At 46.0% G+C, this 27,968-nt stretch overlaps 1 protein-coding gene across 1 annotated transcript in view; it reads left to right on the forward strand.

Annotated features, from left to right (window-relative positions):
• The window catches only part of PLS3 (plastin 3), a 60,179-nt gene extending 33,044 nt beyond the window's left edge, over nucleotides 1–27,135 (forward strand). The window contains exons 2-17 of the mRNA XM_033137099.1: nucleotides 3,264–3,363; nucleotides 10,557–10,645; nucleotides 11,942–12,105; nucleotides 13,432–13,561; nucleotides 14,000–14,132; nucleotides 16,743–16,824; nucleotides 17,114–17,279; nucleotides 18,364–18,506; nucleotides 19,548–19,643; nucleotides 20,174–20,369; nucleotides 20,800–20,878; nucleotides 21,930–22,044; nucleotides 22,804–22,937; nucleotides 23,492–23,615; nucleotides 25,741–25,865; nucleotides 26,972–27,135. Of these exons, the coding sequence (XP_032992990.1) occupies nucleotides 10,573–10,645; nucleotides 11,942–12,105; nucleotides 13,432–13,561; nucleotides 14,000–14,132; nucleotides 16,743–16,824; nucleotides 17,114–17,279; nucleotides 18,364–18,506; nucleotides 19,548–19,643; nucleotides 20,174–20,369; nucleotides 20,800–20,878; nucleotides 21,930–22,044; nucleotides 22,804–22,937; nucleotides 23,492–23,615; nucleotides 25,741–25,865; nucleotides 26,972–27,104 (1,893 nt within the window). The 5' untranslated portion in view covers nucleotides 3,264–3,363; nucleotides 10,557–10,572 and the 3' untranslated portion in view covers nucleotides 27,105–27,135. The remainder of the gene's footprint in view (nucleotides 1–3,263; nucleotides 3,364–10,556; nucleotides 10,646–11,941; nucleotides 12,106–13,431; nucleotides 13,562–13,999; nucleotides 14,133–16,742; nucleotides 16,825–17,113; nucleotides 17,280–18,363; nucleotides 18,507–19,547; nucleotides 19,644–20,173; nucleotides 20,370–20,799; nucleotides 20,879–21,929; nucleotides 22,045–22,803; nucleotides 22,938–23,491; nucleotides 23,616–25,740; nucleotides 25,866–26,971) is intronic.
• The last annotated feature ends 833 nt before the right edge of the window (nucleotides 27,136–27,968 follow it).

Raw genomic sequence — 27,968 nt, forward strand, 5'->3', positions numbered from 1 at the left:
CTAGAGCAGAGAATGGAAGTGTTGAACAGGGGAAAGGAAGTGCAAAGATGATGGAATAAAACATGGAGGGTGTGGATGAAAAAATTGCAGAAGGAGAGATGCCCTTGAGCTCAGTTGCAGAGCACATTTCTTGCATGCAGAAGGTCCCAGGGTCAATGCTCAGCATCCCTGGGTGAGGCTGGGGGGAGACCCCTCTCTGAATCCTTGGAGAACTGCAGTCTGTCAGTGCAGACACTACTGAGCTACATGGACCATTGGCAGCTTCCAGAGTGCCTGTCCATCACCATCCAAAATGATGGGAATCACAGAATTGCAAGTTGGAAGGGACCCAGAGGATCATCCTGTAGTCCAGTTCCCTGCAATGCAGGAATCATTCCCACAGCTATCCCTGGGAGGGCTTGGACCACAAACCTTCTGGTTAACACTGACCCATTGTACCACCTGGGGGTAATAGTGCTGCAGCACTTGGGAAATGTTTTGAACTGAAGGGAGAAGCAGAATCCAAACCTGCATATGTGTCTCTTGCAGGACCAGGTGTGTACAAAGAGCCCCCTAAAATAGCAACTCAACCTGTTAACACAGTGGTTCCCAAACCTTTCCCCATACACTTGGTTACATAAACTCATTCCCAGTGCCCTCTACCCTACCCAGTAAAAAGCATTATTCAGAATAGCAATTTGCATAACCCGCTAAGTGTGATAAGAAAACAGTAAAAGCCAAAACAGTAACAATTAATTGCACATTGATTCGGAATCCAATTAAAACTATTTCATTTAATTAATTCAGCAGATATAATCCAGTGATACCAGCTTTTCAAAGTCTGATAGTCATTGACACCTCCAGCCCCCCTCTGTTGCCCACTTGCCTCTTAGCACTCCCCTAGATAATCCCCCCTGCTCCTGCCCCCACCCCAGGGGCATTGCTTTGGGAACCACTAAGTTAGAAGGCTGAAGTACCCTTTCACCTGCTCCCCACCCCTGCAATCTTGTCCTGCAAGATCTCTTCTCTCTTTAAATAAGTTTTAAGGAACACTAGCCACTTCACTTCAGAATTATCTTTCAGCAACAAACAGAGCCTTTGGCACGGAAGGAATTTGATAAACAAGGAAGTAAATTAATCCTTCAGGCTTTGGATGGACGATGGCAAAAAAAGAGGAGGAGATATTTAATCTGAAAACACCCTCCTCTCCTCTTACTGAGCTTCTTGGGATTGGTGGTAGGAGCCAGCTCCATGAATAGAGGATCTTTCCCACGACTCCTTCACACATTAACTTCTGCTTCCCGAGAGAAAATATTGATCTGCATTTCCACCAAACATTTAAAGCAACACCCTGTCACTCTAGTTCAAATGATTATGGCTCCCCCCAGAGAATCCTTCTGTGCATGCACACGAAAGCTCATACCAAGAACAAACTTAGTTGGTCTCTAAGGTGCTACTGGAAGGAATTTTTTTTATTTTGTTTGGACTACAGCAGACCAACACGGCTACCCACCTGTAACTGGGAAGTCCAGTTTGTGAAGGGTACTGAGAATTGTCAGGAGACTTCTATTCTATTCTATGGTATTCTATTCTATTCTATGGTATTCGCCCGGTCAAATTGGCGAAAATTTATAAATCAAAATCTAATTTGTGCTGGATTTGCAAAACAGAGATAGGAACAATGTATCATATGTGGTGGGAGTGTGTGTATATTAAACAGTTTTGGATTGACATCCAAGAGGAACTTTAAAAAATGCTTAAAATATCATGTAACAAAAAACCAGAGGCATTCCTTTGGGGAATTATATCGACTGACATTCCTGCTGCTAGGAAAAAAGTTTTCTTATATGCAACTTCTGCAGCCAGAATGATTATAGCAAAAAAATGGAAGGGAGAAAAAACACCCTCAATAAGAGAATGGCAAATAAGATTTTGTGAATACATATAACCAGCAAGACTTACAGCAGTAGTGAGAGGCTAGTCAGATAAAAAACTGATAGAGTGCACTTGTGTGAAGGAATACATGAAAAAGCATTGTTCTGGTATAAATATATCAATATGCAACGTATGAAATATATAGAGTAAAAAATTAAGAAGAAATGGGTATAAGATGAGGTAATATTGATAACACAGCGGAAAGAGGAAGAGAAAGAAAGGAAGCCACACATGGGTGGAGGGAAGTCAAGATGTATGTTTTTATGTTTAGTTTTTATATAATTTAAGTTGATATTCCTTTGGGTTAATGTATGTTTAATTGTTTTCTTTCAGGAGAATTAAGGAATTGTATGTATATATGTATAATACGTTAGTTTTGTGTTTTGATTTGTGTTTGTGAGTGTTGTATTTATCAATAAAAGTTAATTTAAAAAAAGGAGACTTCCATTCCCCTTCCAGAGCTATGGTTTCCAAAGTTTCCTGTGAAGAAGGGTTGGTTGTTAAACCACTCTGAGAATTGTTTAGGCGAGAACATCAAGGCATGTTGAAATCTGACATTTGTTTTCAGCTGGATTTTAGCTTTTTTAAAATTATTTTTGAACATTGTAAAATGTTTTAAAATGCTTCCTTAACGGATATATATATAGAGAGAGAGTTTGTTTTACTTTTCACAAAACGTTTTGAAGTTTGGTTACAACTGAGCAGTATATGTAAATTTTGAGAAATAAGCCAATAAAGTAGCGGAAAGGGAAGTTGAAATGATTCCATCACACCCAGAAAAGTTTGGGGGCTTTCCTGCGCTCATATGCAAATAAAGAGCCCCTTCATCAACTGGGAGCTCCCCTGTCTCGCAAGATTTGTGGGACTTGCAACTGAGAGGTGCCAATGCTTTGCTGCACCAATGATACTCTCTGTGGTCTGCATGTGGTGGATGAATGCAGGATGCTAGGGGCTCTCCCCTTTCAACTTCACTGCTGCTTCCTGCATAGTAATCCTCTACCATGTGGAAGTTGAGTTTCTCTCTGAAACAGGCTTCAGAAAAGGGCTCTGTGGCTCATAAAACTATTCTGCTCTGCCTAGAGCTGAAAACTGACCCTTGAACCTGCATCCCAATTGCTGCATCCTCTAAGCAGGCCTCTGTGACGCCTCTGGATGGGGTGGGGGGGGCGACTCCTCCAGAGCCTCTTTTCTTCCATATTAAAACAGCAGAAGTGGTTTTATTAGTGCTCTCTGCTTTCAGAAACAGGAGCTGACCTCACTCTCTCCGTGTTTAATAGAGTCAACGAGGCATTACTAACCATTGCATGTATCTTTCTCTCCACCCTGCCCCTCTTTCTGTCCCCCAAGAGGACCTGAAAAGCCAACAGCAGTGATTTTCACTTGGTGTCTGCCGTGATTTTACTGTGTTCCTGGTTCAGAGGGTGACTGCCCCCCCCCCACAATATATAGGTAAGACAAACCATGCGGTGCTTTAACTTATTTGTATATTTATCACAGTGGTTCTCCAAGGAGGAGGAAGAGGCCATGGCAATGCCTGCTTTTCTTCCTCCTGCCTCACATTCTGCATCCTCATAACAAACCCTGCTTAGAGAAACTCAGAAACTATATGGCTGGGTTCAAATTCATGGAAAATGGGGCTGTGGATTAGGCACGAGGACTGATGCTCTGCCTTCACTGTTGGAGGCAGCCATGCTTCTGAACACCAGTTGCCAGAAAACACAGGTGAGGAGAGGGCTCTTGTGTGCCAATCCTGCTTGTGGGCTTTTCCCCATTGGGGCATCTGGTTGGTCCCTGTGAGAACAGGATGCTGGACTAGATGGGCCATTGACCTAAATCCAGCAGGGCCCTTTTTTTGTTCTTATTCTTGACATTCTAACTGTACCACGTGCTGGGGCTTGCCTTTCCAGTTTCCCCCCTCTTGCTTTTCCCTGATAAAGGTTGCTTTCATTTCCCAATATGGGTGTAAAAGAGGGTGCACCAGAAGTAATTCTAGCTCACACTAGTAGCATTGTGTGGTTGGCCTGTTGAGACATGAGAGCTGCATCAGCCAGTGAGGCTTGCTCACAACAATCTCTTTACACCAGCAAATGTGAACACCAGTTCCAGTTGTGGCTGAAATCTTCCTGTGCTCTGCTCACCTGCACTTTCTCCCCACCTTCTCCGGTCCCTCCCCCTGGGTGCTGCTGCTTAACCTCTGTTTAAACTATGGGTGTGTTCCTCAGGTTTTTAGCAGCTGGCGAAATAAAACCTCAGCCATTGACTCATTCACTTCCATTAGTCTGTTTAAATGGTGTGTGGACTTAAAACAGCCAGTCCCTGAGGTGAATGGATGCATCCAGAGCAACAGACACTTGGTCAGGACTATTATGCATCCAAATTAGAGCCAGCCAAGGTTGGCTGATGTTCAGGTAGTCTTCTTTCTTCTTTCTTTCTTCTTCTCGCATGGCTATTCTGTTGCATGTAGGCAGGTCCTCTCAGCATTTGCACCATGCTGGGGAGTGAGGAGTGGCAGAATATGGAAAACTTTCTCCTTCCCTTTTTATTTTCCCCTTGCAACTATTGTGTAGTGATTTGCCTTCACTACAGCACTGTGTGTGTATGTGTGTATTATATATATGTATATTTTGCTGCCAGGAAATCCCCAAAGATCCTGTATGCATGGGGAAAATCCCTTTCTGACTGGGTTTTGGCTTGAGCTGGAAGAACTGAGAAAACTTTTTTGTGTGTGATTGCACAGAAGCAGCTGTCTTTTCCAGTCATCATTGGAGGAGAGAGGAACTGAAGAAGAACCTGCTGGATTAGGCCAATGGCCCGCCTTGTCCAGCACTCTGTTCTCACAGTGGGCAACCAGTTGCCTTTGGAAACTCACAAAAAGGACATGAGCGCAACAGTGCTCTCCTCACTTGCGATTCTCAGCAACTGATATTCAGAGGCATGGAACCTATATATCAGGGTTATTAGCCATTGAGAGCTTTATCCTCTATAAATTGGTCTAATCCTCTTTTAGAGCTATCCAAGGTGGTGGCCATAGCAGCCTCTTGTGGGTGTGAGTTCCACAGTCTAACTTTGAACAGCATGGAAAAGTACTTTTTCACATCTGTCCTGAATCTTCAAACATGCAGCTTCCTTGGATGTCAACAAGTCCTAGTGTATGGGAGAGGGAGAACAACGTTTCTCTATCCGCTATCTCCGTTCCATGCATAATTTTTATGCGTTGCTATCACGTCCTCTCTTAAATTTGCCTTTTCTCTTAAATAAAAAGCCCCAAATGCCTTTCCTTGTAAACCGCATAAGCTGAAGCTGGGGAAGGGCTGCAGCTCAGTGGCAGAGGGTCTGCCTTGCATGCAGAAGTTCCCACATGGCATCTCCAGGTAGGGCTGGAAGAGAACCCTGCCTGAAACCTTGCAGATCTGCTGCCAGTCTGTGGAGACCAGTGTTTTCCAAACTTGCTGTTTTTGGACTACAGTTCACATCATCTCTGACCACTAATCCTGCTGGCTAGGGGTGATGTGAGTTGTAGTCCAACAAAGACTCAAGTTTGGGAAACCCTGCCCAAGATCATTCTGGAAGGCCATTGCCCGCTTGGTGGGAGGTGAAAACTTAAGAAGAATCCACCCAGTCTGGCACCCTTTTCTGACAGTGGCCACCCAGGTGCCTGTGGGAAGCAGGACCCCAGTGCACCAGCCCCCTCCCCAACTTCTGTTTCTGAGCAGCTGGAACTCAGAGGCATACTGCCTTCAGCAGCAGGAGTGGAACACAGCCATTGTGGCTAGTAGTCACTGGTAGCCTTATGCTCCCTCCCCTTTGCTTTTATGGAATTACGGTGATGGATGGGCAAGCAGGCTGGCCTTGCTCTGTTCAGCTGACCTCCGTGTGTTCCCTGTGCAGTGTGTCCTGATTGCAAAAGGTGAAAACTGCAAAGCTTAGCAGAATAAAACCTTTTGTTAAGCAAACGGGTAAGAGGGAGTGTTTTGTTCCACTCCTTCTTGAATGAGGATTGCTAGTATGGTGCCCAGAGGTGCACCTGCACCAACAGAGACCTTGCCTGGCACCCACAGGGGCCCCTCCTGCACTGAAATTAAGCCTAAAAGGTGTAGGTTGGGTCCTGTGTTTTTTGTGCCCTTCAGAGATTTTTTGATTTGCAGATGTGCCACCTGGCCATAAAAGATGGGCAAGCCCCGGGTCAGAAGGTTAATAAATTCAAGGCTGCTTCCACCACCTCAGCATCAAGGCAGGTGTCCCCATCACCGGTTCATCCATGCCATGTGTTTGGCACAAACTGAGAGCAGGAGAGATCACAGACTGCATTCAGGCCACGGTGCCTCACAGTGATGGATCCCTGAAGCACATGAGCCAAGCTTCATGCCATGCCCACCATGTTGTACCTACCCTTGTCACCTGCTGCAGTGATCTGGGGCTGGATGGAGCAGAGAAGTGCTTCCTGGCGCTCAGTGGCAGCAGCCAGACACTGGGCAGGAAGTAAAGAAAGGTTGCCCCAAATATCAGAGGTGGGGAAGCTGCATCTGACTAGTGGACCAGGACATTTCCACCCCCCACCACTTGTGGGCCAAGTCTGGCAGGTGGTTGGAGCCACCCACCTGCCAGTAACCCAGTTACCCAGTGTCACAATGATGACATGCTGCTGGGTGTTCTGCAGAGCGCTGCTCAAGATGCTGCTTCTCCAGATCCCACAATTAGCCAGTATTTTGGGTCTTCGGAAGTTGCTTTCAAGCTCGCAGAGTGTTTTTATTGGGGTTTTGAAGGCATCGCTGATTAGCAGGTTGGCGGTGGCAGGCAGCCTCCTTGGGGCTCAGACAGGGTTTTACCTCCGCTGCACCTGGTGCCATTTATGACACAGGACATGGCATATATAATTATTGGGCTGGAAAGGGGCACTGAGTGTGCCATGTTTATTTAACCTTTTCTTGTTTTCTGCCTTCTCCTCCACAACCCTTGTGAAAACGGATTCTTAAGCACAGAGAATAAAAACAACAACAAGCACCAAACCTCAGCAAATGTTTGCAACCCCAGACAAACAGGGCCTCCAGACATCTCCACCGCCTGGGAGCACATGCTGAAGTCTCTAGCTTGGAACAGCAAGTGGGGCCTATTGAGTCGCTCTGCAAACAGAGGCAGGGGGAATGTTCATTGGTGCCAGTTCAAACAAAGAATCCTGGCAGGTGGCCACCTTCATTTCACAGCACGCTCTTTCCTTTCCTGAGTGGTACCCGGCAGCCCATATTCACCTGAAAACACACAACCCCTTTTATTTATTACATTCAGGAGTGGGGAGCCTCAGAGCCAGGGCACAAATGTGACCCTCTCTTTGGCCCTTGGGATTCTTCCCCAGGCCACAGCCCTTTATTGCCCTTTGCTATGTACTCTCCTTGAGTGCTTTTGCCTGGTTGTAAATATGGCCTTGAACTCTGATCATGTCTCTTGCTCACCTGGATGTGTAGAAAGTACCCTCCTGTGCACAGGTAAAATCTGCCAATTTTTTCCTCTAGCCCCTCCCACCATTGTCCTGTGACCTTTGGGAAGTTGCCCCAAAGGAAATTCAGCCCTTCGGCTGAAGAGGGTTCCCCACCCCAATTTACTTATTTATTTGTTACATTTCCAAGAATATGCACACTGTGTATAACTTGTTCTGCACCTTAAGCAAATAATTATAACCCCAGCATTTAACTTGCCTTCTATAAGGTTTATATTCATGCAAGAGAATATAAAATAGTCCATGCATGGCACTTCTCTTACAAAGCTGACCATGCACCACAAATCTCCCCAAAAGGCCTTGCTTGTTCCTGAGGGCAAATACTGGATGTTGCTTCATTGCCATTGGCTGGTCATGACATTTTAATTATGCCGCACCCTGGAGTGAATTCCAGTTTAACTATGTGCTGTGTGAAGAAGGACTTTCTTTTGTAGGTCCTGAATCTTCCAACATTCAGCTGCACTGAGTGTCCCAGAATTCCACAGTGGAAAGCAAAGGGACATACACAGGTGTGCACAATGGAGCAGTGGTAACCAATATTGTGTTTTGGAGCACTGCGCAGTTAATTGCCACCACTTGGAATTTTACTGTGTTATTATCATGGCCTTAGTGGGTTGTGGAAATAATGCTTTTTATAAGATAGGGCAGTGAGCACTTGGTGAAGAGTTTAAGGAACCAAGGATGTGGTGGCGGGAAAAAGTTTGGGAACCATTGATTTGCAAGTTTTGTTTTAAACATTTCCGTCCCTGAGTGACCAGAAGCCATGACACCTAAACCAGTTAAGAGTAGAGAAGAAGCTACCCAGCATGCAGTCAGTTATAATAAGCCAAAACTTTGGTTCTGTGTGAGCCTTGAGGAAACACTCTCCCCAGAACCAGACAGTGAATAAATCACACATGGAAGCAGCCTGGCTGGCAGTATTAATGCAATACATTGAGGGTTGGAGGTACCTAAAGAACTTCCTTCAGGGTACAGCGTCGTTCCTTTGCAAAATCAGTGAGCTGGTGAGATCTTCTCCAAGCCAAATAGGAGATTTCAGCTCTGCTTGTTGATTGACTTGGATAATAAGAATCTGGGATATATACATCAGCCTTCCCCAACCTGTTACCAGGACTGGTGCTAGGGCTTCTGGCACCCTAGGCGAGACCAATCTTCTGGCGCCCGCCCCCTGCCAAAGCCTGCTTTAGCGGGAGGTGGAGAGGCAAGCAGCGGTTTCTCCACTGTAGCGGAGAATCCGCTGCTCGCCCATCCTGCCCCCCCGACTCCCGCCAAAGCCTGCTTTAGTGGGAGCCGGGAAGCGGAGAGGCAAGCAGCTGCACCCCCCTCCATTTTGGCGCCCTAGGCAATTGCCTAGTTCGCCTAAATGGATGCGCCGGCCCTGCCTGTTCCCCTCCAGATGTTTCAGGATGGTGGGACTTGTAGTCCAAAATGTATGGAGAATGCCAAGTTGTGGGGAGGGGTTGTAGACCATAGCTGTCAACTTTTCCCTTTTCTTGTGAGGAATCCTATTCAGAATAAGGGAATTTCCCTTTAAAAAAGGGAAAAGTTGACAGCTATGCTTGGAGATAGAAAACATGGCAGGGTTTAATTAAGGCAGATAACAGGACTGCATGTTCATTGAGAATCCCTTTTATTTTGTAATAAGAACAAGAGACCATAAATCTAAACACTTTGTTGAGTAAAATTTTATTATTGGGAACAGAAGCAATATCTTGTGTCCTTTATCAGAATAGCTTTAATAATCTTTTCTTTTTATTTTTCCACCCCTCCGTGTTCTCTATAATATCCACTTTCCTCTTTATAATTGTGTTTGATTTACACTTTCTCTCTTACTAACCTTGTTGAGATACTCATAGAATTATAGAATCACAGGACTGTAGAGTTCTAGCCCAACCCCCTGCAAGGCAGATGAATCTCAGCTAAAGCATCCAAACTCTGCTTAAAAACCTCCAAGGAAGGAGAGTCCACCAGCTTCTGAGGGAGTCTCTTCCATGGTCTAACAGCTCTTACTGTCAGAAAGTTATTCCTGATGTTTGGCCATAGTCTCCTTTCTTGTAACTTGAAGCCATTGGTTCGAGTCCTGCCTTCCAGAGCAGGAGAATTTGCGAGTCAATGACCCATCACCCGCGTGGAGTAAATAAAACACACAGACACATGATTTTAGGTTAATGGGTAAAATAAGGCCACAACTTTATTGGTTACGGCGTGTGAGTGGTATTGGCTTAGGCATTGGTGAAGAGCGCAACACCAGACTCCAACCCGCACGCGCGGGGGGGGGGCACTTTAGCGTTAACAACCAGTGGGAGGAGCTTGTTGATGCAAATTCAACTGGAAGCTTCCCCTGACGTCACCAGGGGTTGTGCCATAGCCCTAGCCACTAGCAGGGCATCGGACAGGATCCACAACCGCCGGATCCCTTTAAAGGGATGCCCCTAGGAGGTAGGTGATGGCCGCAACCTGACCTCCAACACACCACACATATTACATCACCTATTGAATATTCCAATGCCTAACCGCCACCTGAGCCCAAGGAGGCTCGCTGCCACTACCCTCACAGCCGCAACCAATTCCTAATGCTTTTTGTGATGTCTGCCAACCACACGTCATTTCCTTGATCGGAAAGATGAACACCATCGTTGGTGAAACAGAGCCACCACACTGAATGCAGCCAGACACCGCCCCCCAGCCAGCCCTATTGGCTGGCTATGGGGCATGATGCAGCAGGAAGGAGGGGCTAAGGCAGGGGGGGGTCGAACACGCCCCCCCACAGGCGGGAAATGGCTCCCTCTCGCAACCCCTCCCCTCCGGAAAGAGGAGAGGCTTTGTCTACAAGTCCTTTAGAGCCATCCAAGTTGATGGCCTTCAGCGCTTCTTCTGACAGGAAAAAATTCTTTGATTTAATGGGCAGCCACAGTGTGCCCTGTTCTCAAAAGAAGACAGGGTGGTGGTTAGATATTGACACCATTAGTGGCTTAGCTAGCACACTGCTCTCTCATGACTGGAGAAATTCCACTGTAGGAGTAGCAGACACAGCAGCCCACTTTCTGTTGCAATCTGTTGGGAAAGGAGGGATTTCAAAACTGGACTGGTGCGCCTGATTCATTCAGTGTTCCTGCTTCTCTTCCACCTCCCCTCTCCCTTTCCCCTGCAGGTGCTTGTTTTAATGCATGAAAATGGCCAGCGTTACACAGATATCCAAAGATGAGCTAGAGGAACTCAGGGAGGCCTTTGCCAAAGTCGGTGAGTGTCTGTTATGGCTTACAGCACCATGAATTATGCACCCGGGTGTCAGGGGTGGGCGTCTCTGCTCTAGGAGCAGCAAACTGGATCCCAAACTCTCTCCAGCATGGTGTCTCTGTGTGCCAGGTTTGTTAGTGCTGCCCCCTAGTGGGTGATCTTAGCCATGCAGCCAGATAATATGCAGAACAGAGCCAAAAGTCTGAACTGAAAGGAACCAGTGCTATTTAAATAATCATAAAAAGATGGATATATTTATTGAAAATAAATAAATAAATAAATAAATTTTTTTTAAAAAAAATGTTATTTATACCCCGCCGATCAGGCTGGGTTTTCCCAGCCACTCTGGGCGGCCCCCACCAGAATTACAAGCACATGAGGTTGTGACCCAGCATTGTCCTGTATTTTCCCTGCAACATTAACCCAACATAGCAGAAGCAGTGTTTCCTTCCAAGCAGACCTGAGTTGGCCTTGAGATCTGCAATGGAAGCCTGGCTACTGCTTTAATGCCGCCCTCGTGAGATTCATGGGGGTGGGGGCATGAGAGGAGCTTCTCTGCGGCACTCCCCAAGCTGCAAATTCCCTTCCTTTTCTAAGGAGCCTGCTGTGGCCTCCGCATGGGATGTGCTTTGGAAGTCAGGGCAAGAAGCACCTTTCGGGAGATGGAAGATAAGATCAGTCTGTCCCTCCCATTGCAGTGTTGCTTTGGTTTCTGTTTGCTGTTTATTTGGTTTCATAGTGTTTATGTATTACTTGGTTTCCTTGCTGCATTGAGCTGTATGTAGCCTCACCCTGGGACCACATGGTGAAGTGCAAGCTACAAATGCATGCTTGTATATGAGTTTGTACACCTGCTTTCCCCATTTTATGGGATGCACTCCTTAGTGGGGTGCACCTGTCTCCGTCATTATGAACTCCCAGGAGTCATTTGAAAACTTTCCTGTTTACCCAGGCGTTTGATGGCTAAGAAATACAGTTCCTGGCAACCCCAAGATCACTGGATGAAATAATGTTTGTAACTGTTTTAGAATGTTTTAACTGTTTAAGATTCTTTTAAAAATAAATAAATAAATAAATAAATAAATAAATAAATAAATGTGGGTGTTGTGGGCTTGTTTGAGAGCAAGGGCAGAATACAAATTCAGTAAGTAAGCAAGCAAGCAAATGAATGAATAAATCTATATTTTGTGACTTAGAAGCAGCTTGGAACAACCTAATACCAAACAATAAAACTCCACTTCACAAAATGCATTCAACATTTTTCTCACACGACTCGTATTTTTTTCTTTTGCATTAAAGATCTCAACAGCAATGGATTCATCTGTGATTATGAGTTGCACGAACTCTTCAAAGAAGCCAACCTTCCCCTTCCTGGATACAAAGTGAGGGAGATCATCCAGAAACTGATGATAGACGGGGACAAGAACAAAGATGGGAAGATCAGCTTTGAAGAGTTTGTTTACGTAAGCATTTAAAAAACTCCCTGCTGCTAGTCCTCTGTGTCTCTTCCAGTCGTTGAACCTTGGTGCCTGTTTCTGTTGCAAGGAAGCCAGTCTTTTATCTGTGATGGTAAGGGGGCATTGTGCCACACACAGCAGAGCTGAATGGACTGATCTGAAATTTGGCAAGGTTTAAGGATTTTATTCCACTTCTTAAAGGCCTTAAACCTCTGGGCTTCTCTTTCCCAAACAACAATGCCTTCCACCCCCAGTACCACTTGGGAAAACTTGAGGACGTCTCAAAAGCAGTTTGTGGTGTGGTATTTTGGCAGTCAGGGGCTCTGCTATCCAAAGACAAAAATCTCCCCTGACTTCCTCTAGCCCTTTGACTCCTTTAGGTGTTCTTGTTCATTCTGATCTAATAGCACGCGAGATGCTTACCTGCTGTGCTTTGGAGTCTGCGCCAACAAGTGCAGAAGGCTATTCTGTGCTCGTATCATCATATATTTCAGGAGAGATGAATTTACAGCCCACCACATGTTCCCACCCCTCATCCCTGATGTTTTTCTGTGCTGGCTCAGGCTGATGGGAGCTAGAATCTAACAACATCTGGAGGGCTGCTGGTTCTCCAGTCCTGATCTCAGTTCTCCAAGTGCCAAAACAGCACCACCCAGGCATAAGAGAGTACGATCAGCAAGTTGTATAGAATCATAGAATTGTTGTTGGAAGGGGCAGTGTGGGTCATCTAGTCTATCCCCCTGCAATGTAGGAATATTTTGCCTGTTGTGGGACTTGACCCCAGATTAAGAGTCTCATGCTCTACCAACTGCGCTAGTTTGTGGAAGCTCCAAAGTTTGTAGAAGTAACATGAAATGTTTAGGGGTGGGACCTTTGTGGGTGGGGGGGGGGAGACTCAAAAAAAACAGCCCAATGCAGACTTATGTTCAGTGGTCATGAAATTGTTACTGTTTGTAACTTGTTTGTTACTGTTACTGGCCAAGTGCACCAGAATGGAGTAGCTGGAATCCTGAACAGAAAAGACACTGCAATGTTTTGTCTTGTGAGCTGATTCTCACTGATGTGGCAAACACGGGTTGAGGCTGCAGAATTTAAGGCATCTATTAAGGGTTTTCCAGGATTGGGTGCTCCTTCAGGCTGAGCATTCTGCTCCACCTGGACCCCCATTTTCTACCTGCTGAAACTCCTTGTTATTGAGGTTGGGTTTGGCAGAGCGTGCAACCACAATCAGCCCCCAGGCTTCAAGTCTGACATGGTGCACCTCAGGTATAGGCCTAATATGTCGCTAAGAGTCAGGCCTATCATTGGCTGCATGTGTTTTTATTTGTGCAGATCTTCCAAGAGGTGAAAAGCAGTGACATCGCCAAGACTTTCAGAAAAGCCATCAATAGAAAAGAAGGCATTTGCGCTATCGGTGGGACATCTGAGCTCTCCAGCGAAGGCACCCAGCACTCCTACTCAGGTAGCCCCTGAAATAATCTTTGGACTAAGCTGAAATACAATTAAGCGTTACTGTTTTGAATTTATTACCACAGCCTTAGTGGGTCATGGAAGCTGCTATTGTGAATAATTCTCTATCAAAGACAGGGTGCACTGGGGAGGAGGTTTATCTGAAAAGTTCAGATGGTCTCTGTAGATTAAAAGTTGTGCAGATTTGTGGGAGGCCTATAGTTAATCGCTTGAGCCCCAGGTAGTGTTTGGTGTTTCATTGTGGAACACACAAACTCCAAGGCCTTGAACCTCCCATGGGTCAGCCCCCACTTCTGCAGTATCTAAAGTGATTAGATGTGGGGGTGGGGGGGGAGCCTTTTCTGGTGCCTGATGTGAGTCCTCTTGTTTTGCTTGCCACCTGTGTGAGCACTAAACATACAATGAACTTAACAGTCTCCTTCTTCTTCAGAGGAAGAAAAATATGCCTTTGTGAACTGGATAAACAAGGCTTTGGAAAACGATCCAGACTGTAAGCATGTCATTCCAATGAACCCAAATACAGACGATCTCTTCAAAGCTGTTGCAGATGGGATAGTGCTGTGGTGAGTTTTTTCTTTAGAGGGCTTTTGTTCTCTGGAGTTATGGATGCAATTAGAAAGGTGCAGAAAGGGGAAAATTGTAATCTCCAGTTAAGTGACATTCCTATATTAGCTTTCCTGTCAATGTTTTAGATTGTCACACTTCACATGGGTTCATTTGATTTCACACTTCCCTCCAATAATTTTATTTTATTTTTACTCTATAGTCTTTATTCCATTATGTTTTCAGAGAGCTCAGGGTGATGTACATATTATTAACCATTCGTTTAAAGGATTTTTATCCCACTCTTCCATCAAAAAACTCCCCAGAGCAGCTTATCAATTGCAACTTTAAATACCAAAATGAACAAAAAAATCAGTCTGTATAATTTAATGGCACAAAAGAAAGTAAATTTGGAGGGAGATGGAAATAAAGAAACTCAGGTACAAGTTCTTAGTTACCAGCTGGGGTGGAAAAGCTCAAGGAGAGGTCAGTTGTTTCAATGGAAGTGTGGACTCTCACATACTAAAGCAAACATGATTTTATTCTTTAAAAAAAGGAGGTTAGGCTGAGAAAGACTGATTGACCCAGTGAGATACATAGCTAATTGGGGATTTGAACCTGAGTCTCCCTCATCTACATCTGCAGCACTGACTGCTCCACATTGACTTAGCATATAGCACGAGTGACAATGTTGAAACCAACTCTTGTAACTCTTTATGTTAGCTCTTCCCTCCTGTCTAAAGGTCACAGTGTATGATTTAGGGTGTCCTGTTGGGTATTGTGTATGTGCCATAGAAGTTCAGCCAAGTTGCTAAGCTCACCACAGGAAGAAAAAAACTGTGTAGCAGAGATTGCTTTTACTTGGCATACACAAACACATGCACAAAATATGCGCACACTATTTAAAGTTGCTACAGTAAATTTTCTCTCTCTGAGCCCAGAGGGGTTCTTCGCTTGCCAATTCCTTGCAGAGTCCACAAGGCAAATGCAAAATCTAGTTGCTAACAAAGTCCTGCAACTTCCAGAGATCTCAGAGTCCAGAGGTTCTGAGTCTAGAGGTCTTGCAAGTTGTCCGACTTCTGTCAGATGAAACCTTTAGAACGTCTTCCACATTTTCACAGGATTGTTCCAACAATCTCCACATTTCCCACAGATTATTCTGCACTCCCCAGCACTGCAGCTTGAGCCCTTATCTACCCTGTGCCTAGTGGTAGTTGGCCCAGCAACAGAGACATGACAGTCACAAGATGCCTGGAGCTGCACATGGGCAAAATAACATTTCTACCAACTCATGGAGAGCAAACCCCATGGTTGTTTTTTTCCAGTTTCTTTAACACTTTCCTTATTCCCTGGCTAAAAGTGCATGATTTAAGCCTTAAGTATATGACTTGGGTCCAGTCTACCCAAAAGATCCTTTCTTCATATACAAACCCACGAGGGTGCCAAGATCCTTTGTTGATTGCCCTCTCTTTGTCCCATCATTTGTACCTTACCTTTCCTCCAAAGACTCCAAGGTGGCGTACCTAGTTCTCCCTGCTCTTCTTTTCATCTGCACAACAGCCCTGTGAGGTAGGTTAGGCTGAGAGGCAGGGATTGGCCTAAGGTCACCCGGGGAGCTTCATGTCTGAATAGGGTCTGCCACGTCTTGGTCCAGCTGGTGGTGACGCAAGAGAGCCATTTCTGTGGTCTCTGCCATATTGTGGAATTCCCTCCCAAGAGAGGCTAGACTGGCTCCCTCCTTGGTATTCTTCCTCCGGCAGCCTATATGACCTTCCTATTCAAACAGACCTTTCGAAATGGAAGTGCAGACTTCTGATCTCTGGGATGCTGTCAGGGCAAACTGCATTTTAATCACTGGTTCTGAATTCATCCTGTTGAGTTTGTTTGTTTTTAATGTTTTTAACTGGTTTGCTTTGTAACTTAGTGTTTATAAAGTTGTTTAACAATTGTTGGAAGCTGCCTTGAATCCCAACTTAGGAGAAAGGTGGGATATAAATACTAATTCTAATACTACTAATAATACTGTATTCCCCTCTGTCCAGCCTCTACCTGCAGCCATCAATGGGAAGCACAAGAAAGAAGCCAGCATTTTAAATTCCAGGCTTCTCTCTCACGCATTTCACAGGCCTCATACAAGTGATTTTGACAAGCCACCTGTCAATCATGTGGCGTCATAAGGATGTCTGGTTGCTGGTTGAGTGGCCCCATCCACCTGCCCAGTTTGGTTTGCAAGGCCAGTCCTGGTAAGAATCCAGGACATGGAGCAAAAAAGTCTCTGCACCCCTGCTTTTAAGGGTAACTTTGCTAAAAATAGTTTAGATCACAGGAGGGGAAAACTTTTATTAAGAAAATAAATCCTCCGCACTGATCTGCTTTGGACAGAAAAACAGCTGCTTATAAGTTCACATATATTAATGAAGAATTCATTGTTGTTTTTAATTCCTTGCTTCTTTGAGCAACATTGCAGTAATATAGCACTAATATTATTTATAGGAGGGGAGTTACTCTGCAAACATCGTTTAATCATGCCCTGCACCTTTTCACTGAATTCCCCCCTTCCTCTCACTTGAGTGCATAGACTCTGACTAATCTCAGTTTGAATCTTGTTCTCCCCTGCTTCTTTCCACCAGTAAAATGATCAACCTTTCCGTTCCTGACACGATTGACGAACGAGCGATCAACAAGAAAAAGCTAACACCATTCATAATTCAGGTAGGGAATCCTCTTCCAACTGGCTTTCTCTCCCTGCCTCACTTCCCCAGTGTGTTAAAATAATGCTGGAATAATGCAACAACAGCGGTCTAGCATTTTCATTTGAACCACTGCACAAATAGCCCCTTCGTGGGGAAAGGCAGTGGGTGAAGGAACAGCCAGGCAATTTTGGGCTTCAGTAATTTAGCTACAGTGCACCTGGCCACCCATAGAGGGGACAGCTCTTAGGCAAGAGATAACGGTATGAAAGGGATGGATCCCTTCTGACTTGAGCCCCTTCTGTCTTCAGGAAAACCTGAACTTGGCCTTGAACTCAGCCTCTGCCATTGGGTGTCATGTGGTCAACATTGGAGCAGAAGATTTGAGGGAAGGGAAGCCACATCTGGTCCTAGGGCTTCTGTGGCAGATCATCAAGATTGGCTTGTTTGCAGACATAGAACTCAGCAGAAATGAAGGTAAGCCAAAGGCCACACTCTCTTCCCATCTGGATGACGGACTAAGAACTACCCAGCAAAAGTCACTGCTGGACCTATCAACCCTCTTTCCTTTCCTTTGAGCAGGCCAAGTTTTGCATTTCGTTGTCATCACTGCTGCTGCTGTTTTGGAAAGAGGCTGGCCCCTGCTTGTGGGAGCGAGCAAGCTAGTAGGATGCCATGGTTAGAACGCTGGATTTTTGCCACAGTTAGGGTATCCCTAAGATGTTTTAAGATATCCAGGTGCAGTCCCCAGAACTTCCCAGGTGGGACTGAGAAATCCTCCTGCTTGAAACCCTGGAGGTCCTCTGTCAGTCAGTGTAGACTAGGTGTGGAGACCCCTTCACCCTCTAGATGTTGCTGAAGGAAAGCTCTCATCATCCTGGGCCATTGGCTGTGCTTGTTGAGGCTGATGGAAGTTGTAGTTCACAGAATCATAGCATTGCAGGTACTCCAAGGGTCCTCTAGTCCAACTCCCTGCAACACAAGGATCATCACTAAAGCATCCATGGTTGATGGCCATTCAACCTCTGCTTAAAAATCTCCAAGAAGGAAAGTCCACAACCTCTTGAGGGGAGACTGAGCTAATATAGACCAACAGTCTGATTCTATATAAGGCAGTTCCCTACAATAAGTGGAGGGTCAACGTTGTGTTTCCTGCAGAAAGTCCTGGATTCAGTCCATCACATATCCAGGTGGAGAATTCTGGATTCTGTAGTTGGGGACAGAAAGCATAGCTCAGCAGTGCCAGGGAAGGGCCATAGCTCAGTGGCAGAGCACCTGATTTGCATGCAGCAGATCCCAGATTCCATCTCCATCTCCAGGTAGGGCTGGCAACGACTCCCTGATTGAAACTCTGGAGAGCCTCTGCCAGTCAGTGTAGGCAGTACTGAGCTAGATGGACCAAGGGCCTCATTCAGTATTAAGACAACTTACTTCCTCCCTTGGCCAAATGTGATCGTGCCCCTTTTAAATTAAGATAGCTTCATTTGGGAGGAACAAAATGCAAACCTAGCCTCTCCCAGTTGTGCTGTCCAACATCCCTGATCCCATTCTTCTGTTTCAGCCTTGGCTGCCTTGCTCCGAGATGGGGAGACTTTGGAAGACCTGATGAAGTTGTCTCCAGAGGAGCTGCTCTTGAGGTGGGCCAACTTCCACCTGGAAAATGCTGGGTGGCACAAGATCAACAACTTCAGCTCGGAGATCAAGGTATCTGTGGGGCTGGAGACAGTGAGGTGCCTTGTCTAAGCAATAAAGAAAAGGGCTACTCCAACTGATGTTCTGACTGCCTTGCAGTGATCCCACCTTAAACATCTGGCTACAGGCATAGTTCTCGCTTTGTACAGAGAACGCGAACAGCGGGGGAGAATTTCATGCCCATCTCTTCTGGGCTGAGGGGTTTTGCTGAGGCTGCCTGGTCTGAGAGCCCTTGAAATCACTTTGCTGGGTTTATCTTTTCAACTAGGAAGGAGCAAACCTGTGACACTTTAGCTTTTGTGGGGCTCTCGCCTTCCCCATCCAACATGGCATGGCCAATGGCCAAACAGCCTTCTGTGTGCTGTTCATGAGGCAGAAACATTGGCAAGATTTAAACATTGCCTAAAGACCCATCTATAGAAGCAGGCATTCCCAGACTCAATAGATGCATTTATTTATATTTAACATAATATTTAATCATTAGCTTCTCTGCTTTTACCAATGTATTTCTTTGTATTTTTGGTTTTAAATGTTGTTCATACGGTTTTTTTGTTTTTTGTTTTTTAAACTACCTTACTGTGCTTTATGTAAACTGCTTGAGGATTTTGCACATTAAGTGGTATATAAATATTACTGAGGGTGAAGATAATTAGTTATTCCTACAGATCTTGTCATAGCTTTGGGAGTGGGAGACACCCCCCCCCAAAAAAAACCCCTGGATTATCTACTGGGGAATGTTCCCTGGTTTTTGGAATTGAAACTACTTTCCACTGGTTCCCATCTAACCACCTCACTTCTCTTCTCTCTTCCTCTCATGCTTCCTGGATTTCTGCTTTCCTTCCTCCGCTCTCTTGCCTTCCTTTCCCCCCCCCTCCCCTTGCTTTTATTTTTGCAAGCTCACTGACTTCAATAACTCTGTTAAGGTATCAAAGCAATCTATACCTCCTCAGTGTTTTAACTAATTTAATGGCGCCTGGTCTTGTATGTGTGTTCTGCCTTGCAGTAGGCAAACCACTGACTGTTCTCTTCTTCCTCGTTTTTGGTCTGCCCCAGGATTCCAGAGCATACTACCATCTCCTCAACCAAATTGCACCCAAGGGACAGAAGGAAGGGGAGCCGCAAATCGACATCAACATGTCTGGCTTCAGTGTAAGTCATCCACATTCTTGGGCTGCTACAAATCTCTTGAGCATTGGGGCATTATAGTTGCCTGGCTTTCGGTTAATTTAAAACACCAGATGCTGTTGAAAAGAAAGAAAGAAGTGGCACCCTCCCACTGAATTTTGCATGGGACAGCCCCACGTTGAGCCTGGGTCTTCTGCATGCATAGCAGTTGCTTTATAGCCCTTCCCCTACCATATGAAGCTGCCTTATCCTGATTCACACTGTTGGTCCATCTAGCTCACTATTGCCTACACTGACTTGCAGTCTCCAGAGTTTTAGGCTTTGCAGCGCTACTTGGAGATGCTGGGGAATGAACCTTCTGCATGCAAGGCAGGTGTCCTAGCACTGAGCTGTCGACCTCCCCCACCCCAGCTTGTTTTGTTGGTGGTGGGTGGTGAGGAGGACGAGCCCTGAACGTGTGGGATTGGGCAATCAGTCTGCTAATCAACACTGCCCTGTGATGTGGTTGAAGGAGGTCCTCTTGATAGTTCATGGTACTATCCCTGCTTTTCCAGGAGAAAGACGATTTGAAGAGGGCTGAGTGCATGCTTCAGCAGGCAGACAGACTGGGCTGCCGGCAGTTTGTCACCCCAGCAGACGTTGTGAGTGGCAACCCCAAACTGAACTTGGCTTTCGTGGCCAACTTGTTCAACAAGTACCCGGCACTCACCAAGCCTGAAAACCAGGACATTGACTGGACACTGCTGGAAGGTAAGGAAGGGCTGCATTTCCTCTCCAGGGTTCTTGGTGGAGGGAAGAGGGTAGAATGCGTGTGTGTGTGTGTGTGTGTGTGTTGCACAGGTGGACAGCTGCAGATGCTTTTCTCTCTCATGCACTCAAAAGAATTAGCCATACACATTTCCTTAAGTTCAGAAGTTATGCAGGGGGCCACTGGGAAGAAGGCATTTCCTGGAGACTCATCTGGTGTGTTCACAACTCTCTCTCAGAAACCATGCCGCCCCGTTCTGCCCAAGCTTTGCAGATTTTTAAGGATTAAATGGATTTTTTCTTGTATACTTGGATAACTTTAACTCTCACTGTGGTTGCATTAAAAGTTTTCTGATATTTAACTTTGTAAGCTGTCTTCAGTGTTGTTGTTTTGTAAATTTCCTGTCTGTCTCTCCCCCCCCCCTTAACTTAGGTGAAACCCGAGAAGAAAGAACATTTCGCAACTGGATGAACTCTCTTGGCGTGAACCCCCACGTGAACCATCTCTACAGGTAAGTAGCAGGCTCACTCTCCCTGTCTTGTTTGGAGCAATCGGGTTCTGATACATAGATGGAGAGCTCCCATTGTCCCTGACCTTGCTGGCTGGTGGTGATGAAGTCCAGGTGCATCTGGGGAGCCACAGAAGTTTCTCATCCCTGCTGGAACTCTACACTTATATGTGGGGGTTATGTTCTGGGGCCCTGTGCATGAAATTGTGTAAATTGGGGACCTTCTAAATGCCCTTTCAACGCCCTCTCTGCCGCTTCCTCTTCGATCCTTACCAAAAATAGGTAAAGGTAAAGGGACCCCTGACCATTAGGTCCCCAGTCGCGGATGACTCTGGGGTTGCGGCACTCATCTCACTTTACTCGGCGTACAGCTTCCGGGTCATGTGGCCAGCATGACTAAGCTGCTTCTGGCGAACCACAGCAGCACACGGAAACGCCACTTACCTTCCCGCCAGAGCAGTACCTATTTATCTACTTGCACTGCGTGCTTTCGAACTGCTACGTTGGCAGGAGCTGGGACTGAACAACGGGAGCTCACCCCATGGCAGGGATTTGAACCACCGACCTTCTGATCAGTGCCACCCGCATCCTGTATCCCAAAATATCCACAACTAGAATTGAAGCTCTGGGGAGAAAGCTGCTGCTGCTGCTGCTGCTGCTGCTGCTGCTGCTGCTGCTGCTGCTGCTGCTGCTGTGCTACCCCACACATCAGCTGTTGGGCGGGGAGGTTTTGAGCAGTATAATCAAAGCCTCAGTGCTTCCAGTCTCTTTGGGGCTTCCTCCATCCTGACATGTCTGTTTTGGGCTCTGGGAAGGGTCTCTTCATGAGCCACGAAGACTCCAGCTCTCTCCCACCTTTTCTGGGTTTGAATTGAACTATTTAATTATTTCCTGGCACTACGTGTATGTCCAGTTGTGTGTGAGTCAAATGCATGTAACTGCGGGGGGTGGGGGGTGGGTTGTATTTTAAAAATCGAGCTGGTTTTGCTTTAAAAAGAAAATGTCCCATGTGGCAAAAACACATCAACTATTAATTGATGCTCTCTGTTACCAGTGATCTGCAGGACGCATTGGTCATCTTGCAGCTCTATGAAAAGATAAAAGTTCCTGTTGACTGGAGTAAGGTCAACAAGCCCCCGTACCCAAAACTTGGAGCAAACATGAAAAAGGTAATGATGCCTGCTGGAGGCACTGCTGCCTTAGAAACTGTTTTCTACAAATTCAGGGTTCAGATTCAGTTCACATCACAGACGGACAGAGCCTGCCACCTCCCCAGCTTGCACAAGCCAGTTGTGTTCTACAGCACATACAACACCTGGCAGCTGTGCAGGAAGGTTTGCCCATGATTGCTGTTTTCATGGAGGAAGGAAAGGGAAGGGCTGTAACTCAGTCGCAGAGCACTTGCTTTTTCAGTGGTGGTTCCCCAGTTTGTGGGATGCCCTCCCTAGTGAGGTGCACCTGTCTCCATTATTATTAACATTCAGGAGGAATTCAAAAACTTTCCTTCTTACACAGGCATTTGGGAGCTGGGGAATATCATTCCAGGTAACCCCAAGATTTTTTTTATTTATTCATTGAATCTGTATCCCTCCTTTTTCTCCAAGGAGCTCAAAGTGTCATACGTTGTTATCCTCCTCCTTGTTTTAACCCCCACAGTAACCCTGTGTGGTAGATTAGGCTGAGAGGCAGTGGCTGGCCCCCAAAATCACCATGTAAGAGCTTCATGGCTGAGTGGGCATTAGAGCCCTGGTCTCCCAGGTCCTGGCCTGACACATTTGACTGCAATACAACTCCATGTCTGCCCAGGTGGGACTGCACCATAGTAGGCTAGCTGGATTGCATCAGTATAAGGCACATCACACAATCTAACCCCCGCTCTCTCTCTCTCTCTCTCTCTCCCCACAATTGCCCCCTTTCCCCACGAGCAGCTGGAAAATTGCAATTATGCTGTCGACCTAGGGAAGCATCCGGCAAAGTTCTCCCTGGTTGGCATTGGCGGGCAAGACCTCAATGACGGCAACCCAACTCTCACGCTGGGTTTAGTGTGGCAGGTGATGAGAAGGTATCGTTGAGCTTTAGTTTTTGACATGTGCAAATGCTTACTTGCAGAACTAAGGCCTTGGCGTTGGGTAGCCACTGGGCAAACGTTTCAGAAAGGGCTCGGGGCCTTTCATGTCTGGAGTTGTTGCTTTTGCTGTTGTTAACTCAGTGTCTGTTCTCACATGGAAAAACAACAGAAGCTTCACTGGTGCAGCTTCTTTCTTTTCCTTTTTTTTAAAAAAGGGAAATAAAAAATTGTTTGCTTATTCATATGGAAAATTAGGGTCTGGAAAGAATTTCAAGCTCCAGCTATATGGGAACGACTATGGAAATGTCTTGAATTAGCAGAAATTGACAAATCAAGAGTTGTCAACCCCACAGCGTATTGAGGGTGCCCCTCCTGATTTAGCCCAAGGCCTGCAACTCTTGTCCCTGGTTATCCTTGGAAGACTTTTGAGAGGTTTTTTCTTGCTCATTAGCCACCTTTTCACTGCTAAGCCCCAAGCAGGTTATTTTATTCGAAAGCTCTCCTCTGTGTTTCTGTGATGAACAGTATCTCCCTTTTCCTGCCCCTAGATATACTCTGAATGTCCTAGAGAATCTTGGAGATGGTCAGAAGGCGAATGATGACATTATCGTAAGTTGGGTAAACAGGACCTTGGCAGAAGCTGGAAAATCGAGCTCCATCCAGAGCTTTAAGGTGCAAAGCATTTCTCTCTCTTTCTTTTAAAATGGGTGTTGGATTTCTTGCCTTTAGGTAAAGGTAAAGGGACCCCTGACCATTAGGTCCAGTCGCGGATGACTCTGGGGTTGCGGCGCTCATCTTGCTTTACTGGCTGAGGGAGCCAGCGTACAGCTTCCAGGTCATGTGGCCAGCATGACAAAGCAGCTTCTGGCGAACCAGAGCAGCACATGAAAACTCCGTTTACCTTCCCTATTTATCTACTTGCACTTTGACGTGCTTTCGAACTGCTAGGTTGGTAGGAGCTGGGACCGAGCAACGGGAGCTCGGCCCGTCGCGGGGATTCGATCCGCCAACCTTCTGATCAGCAAGCCCTAGGCTCTGTGGTTTAACCCACAGTGCTTTATGCTTGCATAAATATTCCTGGAATGGTGCAGCCTGGTATTTTTAGGTGGGTATGTCTGTAGCCACATTCTGCGGCTTGAGACCCTGCATAATAGCCATCCTGACAGGGAAAAACAGGAGACTTCTCCTGTGGAATAATTTCCCCCGTGCAGACACCTCTCTGACAGTGAGCAGTTTGCTAGCTTCTTCTAAATCTGCCATCATCCACAAATAACTTAGGCCTTGTTCTAACTGAAGTCTGTGAGACTTCAGGCTGTCAGCAGTATCTGGGTGTGAGCTGCTGCCATGAGTTCTACACTCAAACTATCCTCTGTGACATGCTACTGCTCTTTATTTATTTATGGAGGTGCAGTCCACTATTTGAGTGGCCACCATCTGCAGTCTGGTTTGACCAAGACATAATTCCACACGGTTCTCAATGCTACAGGGCTGCTCTAGCGCTGGTCCTGATTCAGGGTAAACTGATTGAAATTAATGGGCATGGCTAACCAAGATGCTTTAATTTCACTGGAACTGCACTTGAGTGAGTAGCTGGACTTAGCCGGATACAGCCTGTAGATACTGAATATCAGCAGGGCTTCCTTTCAGCCAGAACTCACCAGATCTCAGCTCCGGTTCCTTTCTGGTGGGTGCCATTGCCATTCTAAGAGAACAAGGGAAATATTCATGGGGAGTTCCGGCACCTCTTTTTCTAGAAAAACAGCACTGAATATCAGGTTCTATGGCAGATTCCTAGAAATGATTAAACACCCACATGAGATTTTTGTAGACCTCAAGAAAGAAATATTGTAAGTGTAAGAGCTGCTGTTTGTTCCATTGCATTGGTTTTCCCCTTGCGTGGAGGACTCCCTGGTCCTGAATGGGGTAACTGTGCCCCTGAAGGAGCAGGTGCGCAGCCTGGGAGTCATTTAGGACTCGCAGCTGTCCATGGAGGCGCAGGTTAATTCTGTTTCCAGGGCAGCTGTTTACCAGCTCCATCTGGTACGCAGGCTGAGACCCTACCTGCCCGTGGACTGTCTCGCCAGAGTTGTGCATGCTCCGGTTATTTTCTGCTTGGAGTACTGCAATACGCTCTATGTGGGGCTACCTTTGAAAGTGACCCAGAAACTATAACTAATCCAGAATGCGGCAGCTAGACTGGTGACTGGGAATGGCTGCCGAGACCATATAACACCGGTACTGAAATACCTACATTGGCTCCCAATACGTTTCTGAGCACAATTCAAAGTGTTGGTGCTGACCTTTAAAGCCCTAAACGGCCTCGGTCCTGTATACCTGAAGGAGCGTCTCCACCCCCATCATTCTGCCCGGACACTGAGGTCCAGTGCCGAGGGCCTTCTGGCGGTTCCCTCGCTGCGAGAAGCCAAGTTACAGGGAACCAGGCAGAGGGCCTTCTCGGTAGTGGCACCCGCTCTGTGGAACACCCTCCCACCAGATGCCACAGAGAAAAACAACTACCAGACTTTTACAAGCCCTGTTTAGGGAAGCTTTTAATGTTTAACAGATTATTGTATTTTAATATTTTGTTGGAAGCCGCCCAGAGTGGCTGGGGAAACCCAGCCAGATGGGCGGGGTATAAATAATAATAATAATAATAATAATAATAATAATAATAATAATAATAATAAAAAAATATATTGTACAGTTCAACTGTGTGTGTTCTGTGTATGAATTGTCTGTCACGCCCTTCCTCAAATTTTAGATTATGTTGACATACTGCCCCCCTTCTCTCATCTAGGACAAGAGTATTAGTAGCAGCTTAGCCGTTGTGGACTTAATTGATGCCATTCAACCAGGCTGTATAAATTATGATCTTGTGAAGACAGGAGATCTGTCAGAGGAAGATAAACACAGTAATGCCAAGTAAGCCTCTTTCCTTCTTCTTCAGTGTCCTTTTTTTTTTTTTAGCATTCTACCAAATGTATGCTCATTTGAAACTCTGGCTCCAGGTCTAGTGTGCAGACTTCATAGTCCAAAAACATACGCTGATCCCAGAATTTTTGCTTTCAGGATTCCACATTTAAAGCACATGACTCCCTGCAATGAATCCTAGTTGAACTGCGGAACTCACTCGCACAGGAGGCAGTGAGGGTCGCCAACTAGGTGGCTTTAAAGGGGGGACTGGGCAAATTCACAGATAAATTTGAAGCTATCCGTGGCTACTAGCCGTGGTGCTCAGCCTCCCCACTTGGGGGCAGCAATGCTTCTGAATGCCAGTTGCTGGAAGCAGCAGGAGGGAAAAGGGTTCTTGCGACCGGGTCTTGTTTGTGGGGTACCTGGTTAGCCACTGAAAGAACAGGACGCACGACTAGATGGGCCTTTGGCCTGATCCAGAAGGGCTCTTCTTGTGTAATTTGTTGTGGTTACTGGGAATTGTAGCTCTGTGAAGGGGAAAGTACAATTCCAAGGATTCCTAGGAGGGTGAAATCATGTGCTTTAAATGTGTGCTGGATGTGCTTTCATGTATGTTGTGGATCTGTCCATAGTAAACTGGGGGAAACTATTCTTTGAGAGTCCCGGGCTGGATTTAGGTTTGATGAGGCCCTAAGCTACTGGAGGTAATGGGGCCCTTTATATGTCCAGCTGTCCTTTGTCAACAACTAATTGTTGCTGTTTTTTGTGTTGAATATATGCTATATGGTAATTTATGGACTTAATAGGTATCTAAAGCCATTTGCACATAACAAATAGGAGCCTACACAACACAAAACACTGTTGCTGAATGTAGGTTTTATTTTATTTGTTTTTTATCTTATATTTTGGAAATGTACATCCAGGGGGTTTTTTCTTTAATTTTTGGTGGGGGCCCCAAGAGAGTGGGGCCCTAACCTATAGCTTGTTTAGCTTATACGTAAATCTGGCACTGCAGACCCCACATGTTTGTGTGTAGATCTCTTCCTCCTCCTCCTCCATTGTTGTCAAGTGGCAAAAGGGTTCAAGATACCTGACATCCCCTCATTTGCTCCTAGGTATGCCGTGTCGATGGCTAGGAGAATCGGGGCCCGTGTGTATGCTCTCCCCGAGGACCTGGTGGAGGTGAAACCCAAGATGGTAATGACAGTGTTTGCCTGCTTGATGGGCCGAGGAATGAAGAGGGTTTAAGAGGCCAAGCACCAAAACCAAAGCACCCAGACCAACCCACCCCCCACCCCCAGTTTGTGTCTTGCGAGAGCAGCTGATTCCAGAGGGAAAGGCTGCCAGCTTCTACAGCAGCAGCAACAGCAACAAAATAACTTGGTGTGGTTTTTGTTTTGTTTTGTTTTGTTTTTAAAGGTGAACTCTCCATTTTGTCCTGCAAAGGGCAGAAATGCGATGAGAATTCTCAGCGAAAGAGATTGGGGGGGGGGAGCGTTAATCAGCCACAAGAGCTCTCTTCCCCCAGATTTTTTTTTTTTTTTAAGAAAGTTTTGTTTTCTCAAGTGCCTGCAAGAAAGCATTTGGATATCTTTGTGGAGCAGACTGCTGGGCTGGCAGCTGAGGCTTCCTTCCTTAGATGCTCAGTTCTTTAGTGGGCTGTCGGAGGTGGCTGGCATCAGTCTTAATAGTGATGCATCTCACTCTTCTGTCTTAACAAAAGGGGGGGGAGTCTAGTTTTTATTTTCTTTCAGGTGGTCTTAGAATGTGTCACAGCATTGAGTTTCCATTGATTTTTTGCTGCAGTTTCATTGAGGCAAAGGCAGTAACCAGAACTGTGTGTTACCCCAGGCACAAAGAAAGAAAGAAAGGATTCTACATCTTGGCTAATAAAAGGTTGCATTTTGCAGCTAGTTATAAATTATAGAACTGGGTGAGGTTGTACACGTTCTGTAATTCTGCATCATTTTCTCAGCAACTATAAGCTGGTAGGTTTAATTTGTCCTGCATGATTTGGGCTGCAACCCTAACCCCACTTATGAGGGGTAAGCCCCATTGAAGTAAATAATATTTTTGGGTGGGCATGGGTTAGGACTGCAGTGACAGTCACGG

This window comes from Lacerta agilis, chromosome Z (assembly GCF_009819535.1).
Source record: "Lacerta agilis isolate rLacAgi1 chromosome Z, rLacAgi1.pri, whole genome shotgun sequence".
Taxonomy (NCBI): domain Eukaryota; kingdom Metazoa; phylum Chordata; class Lepidosauria; order Squamata; family Lacertidae; genus Lacerta; species Lacerta agilis.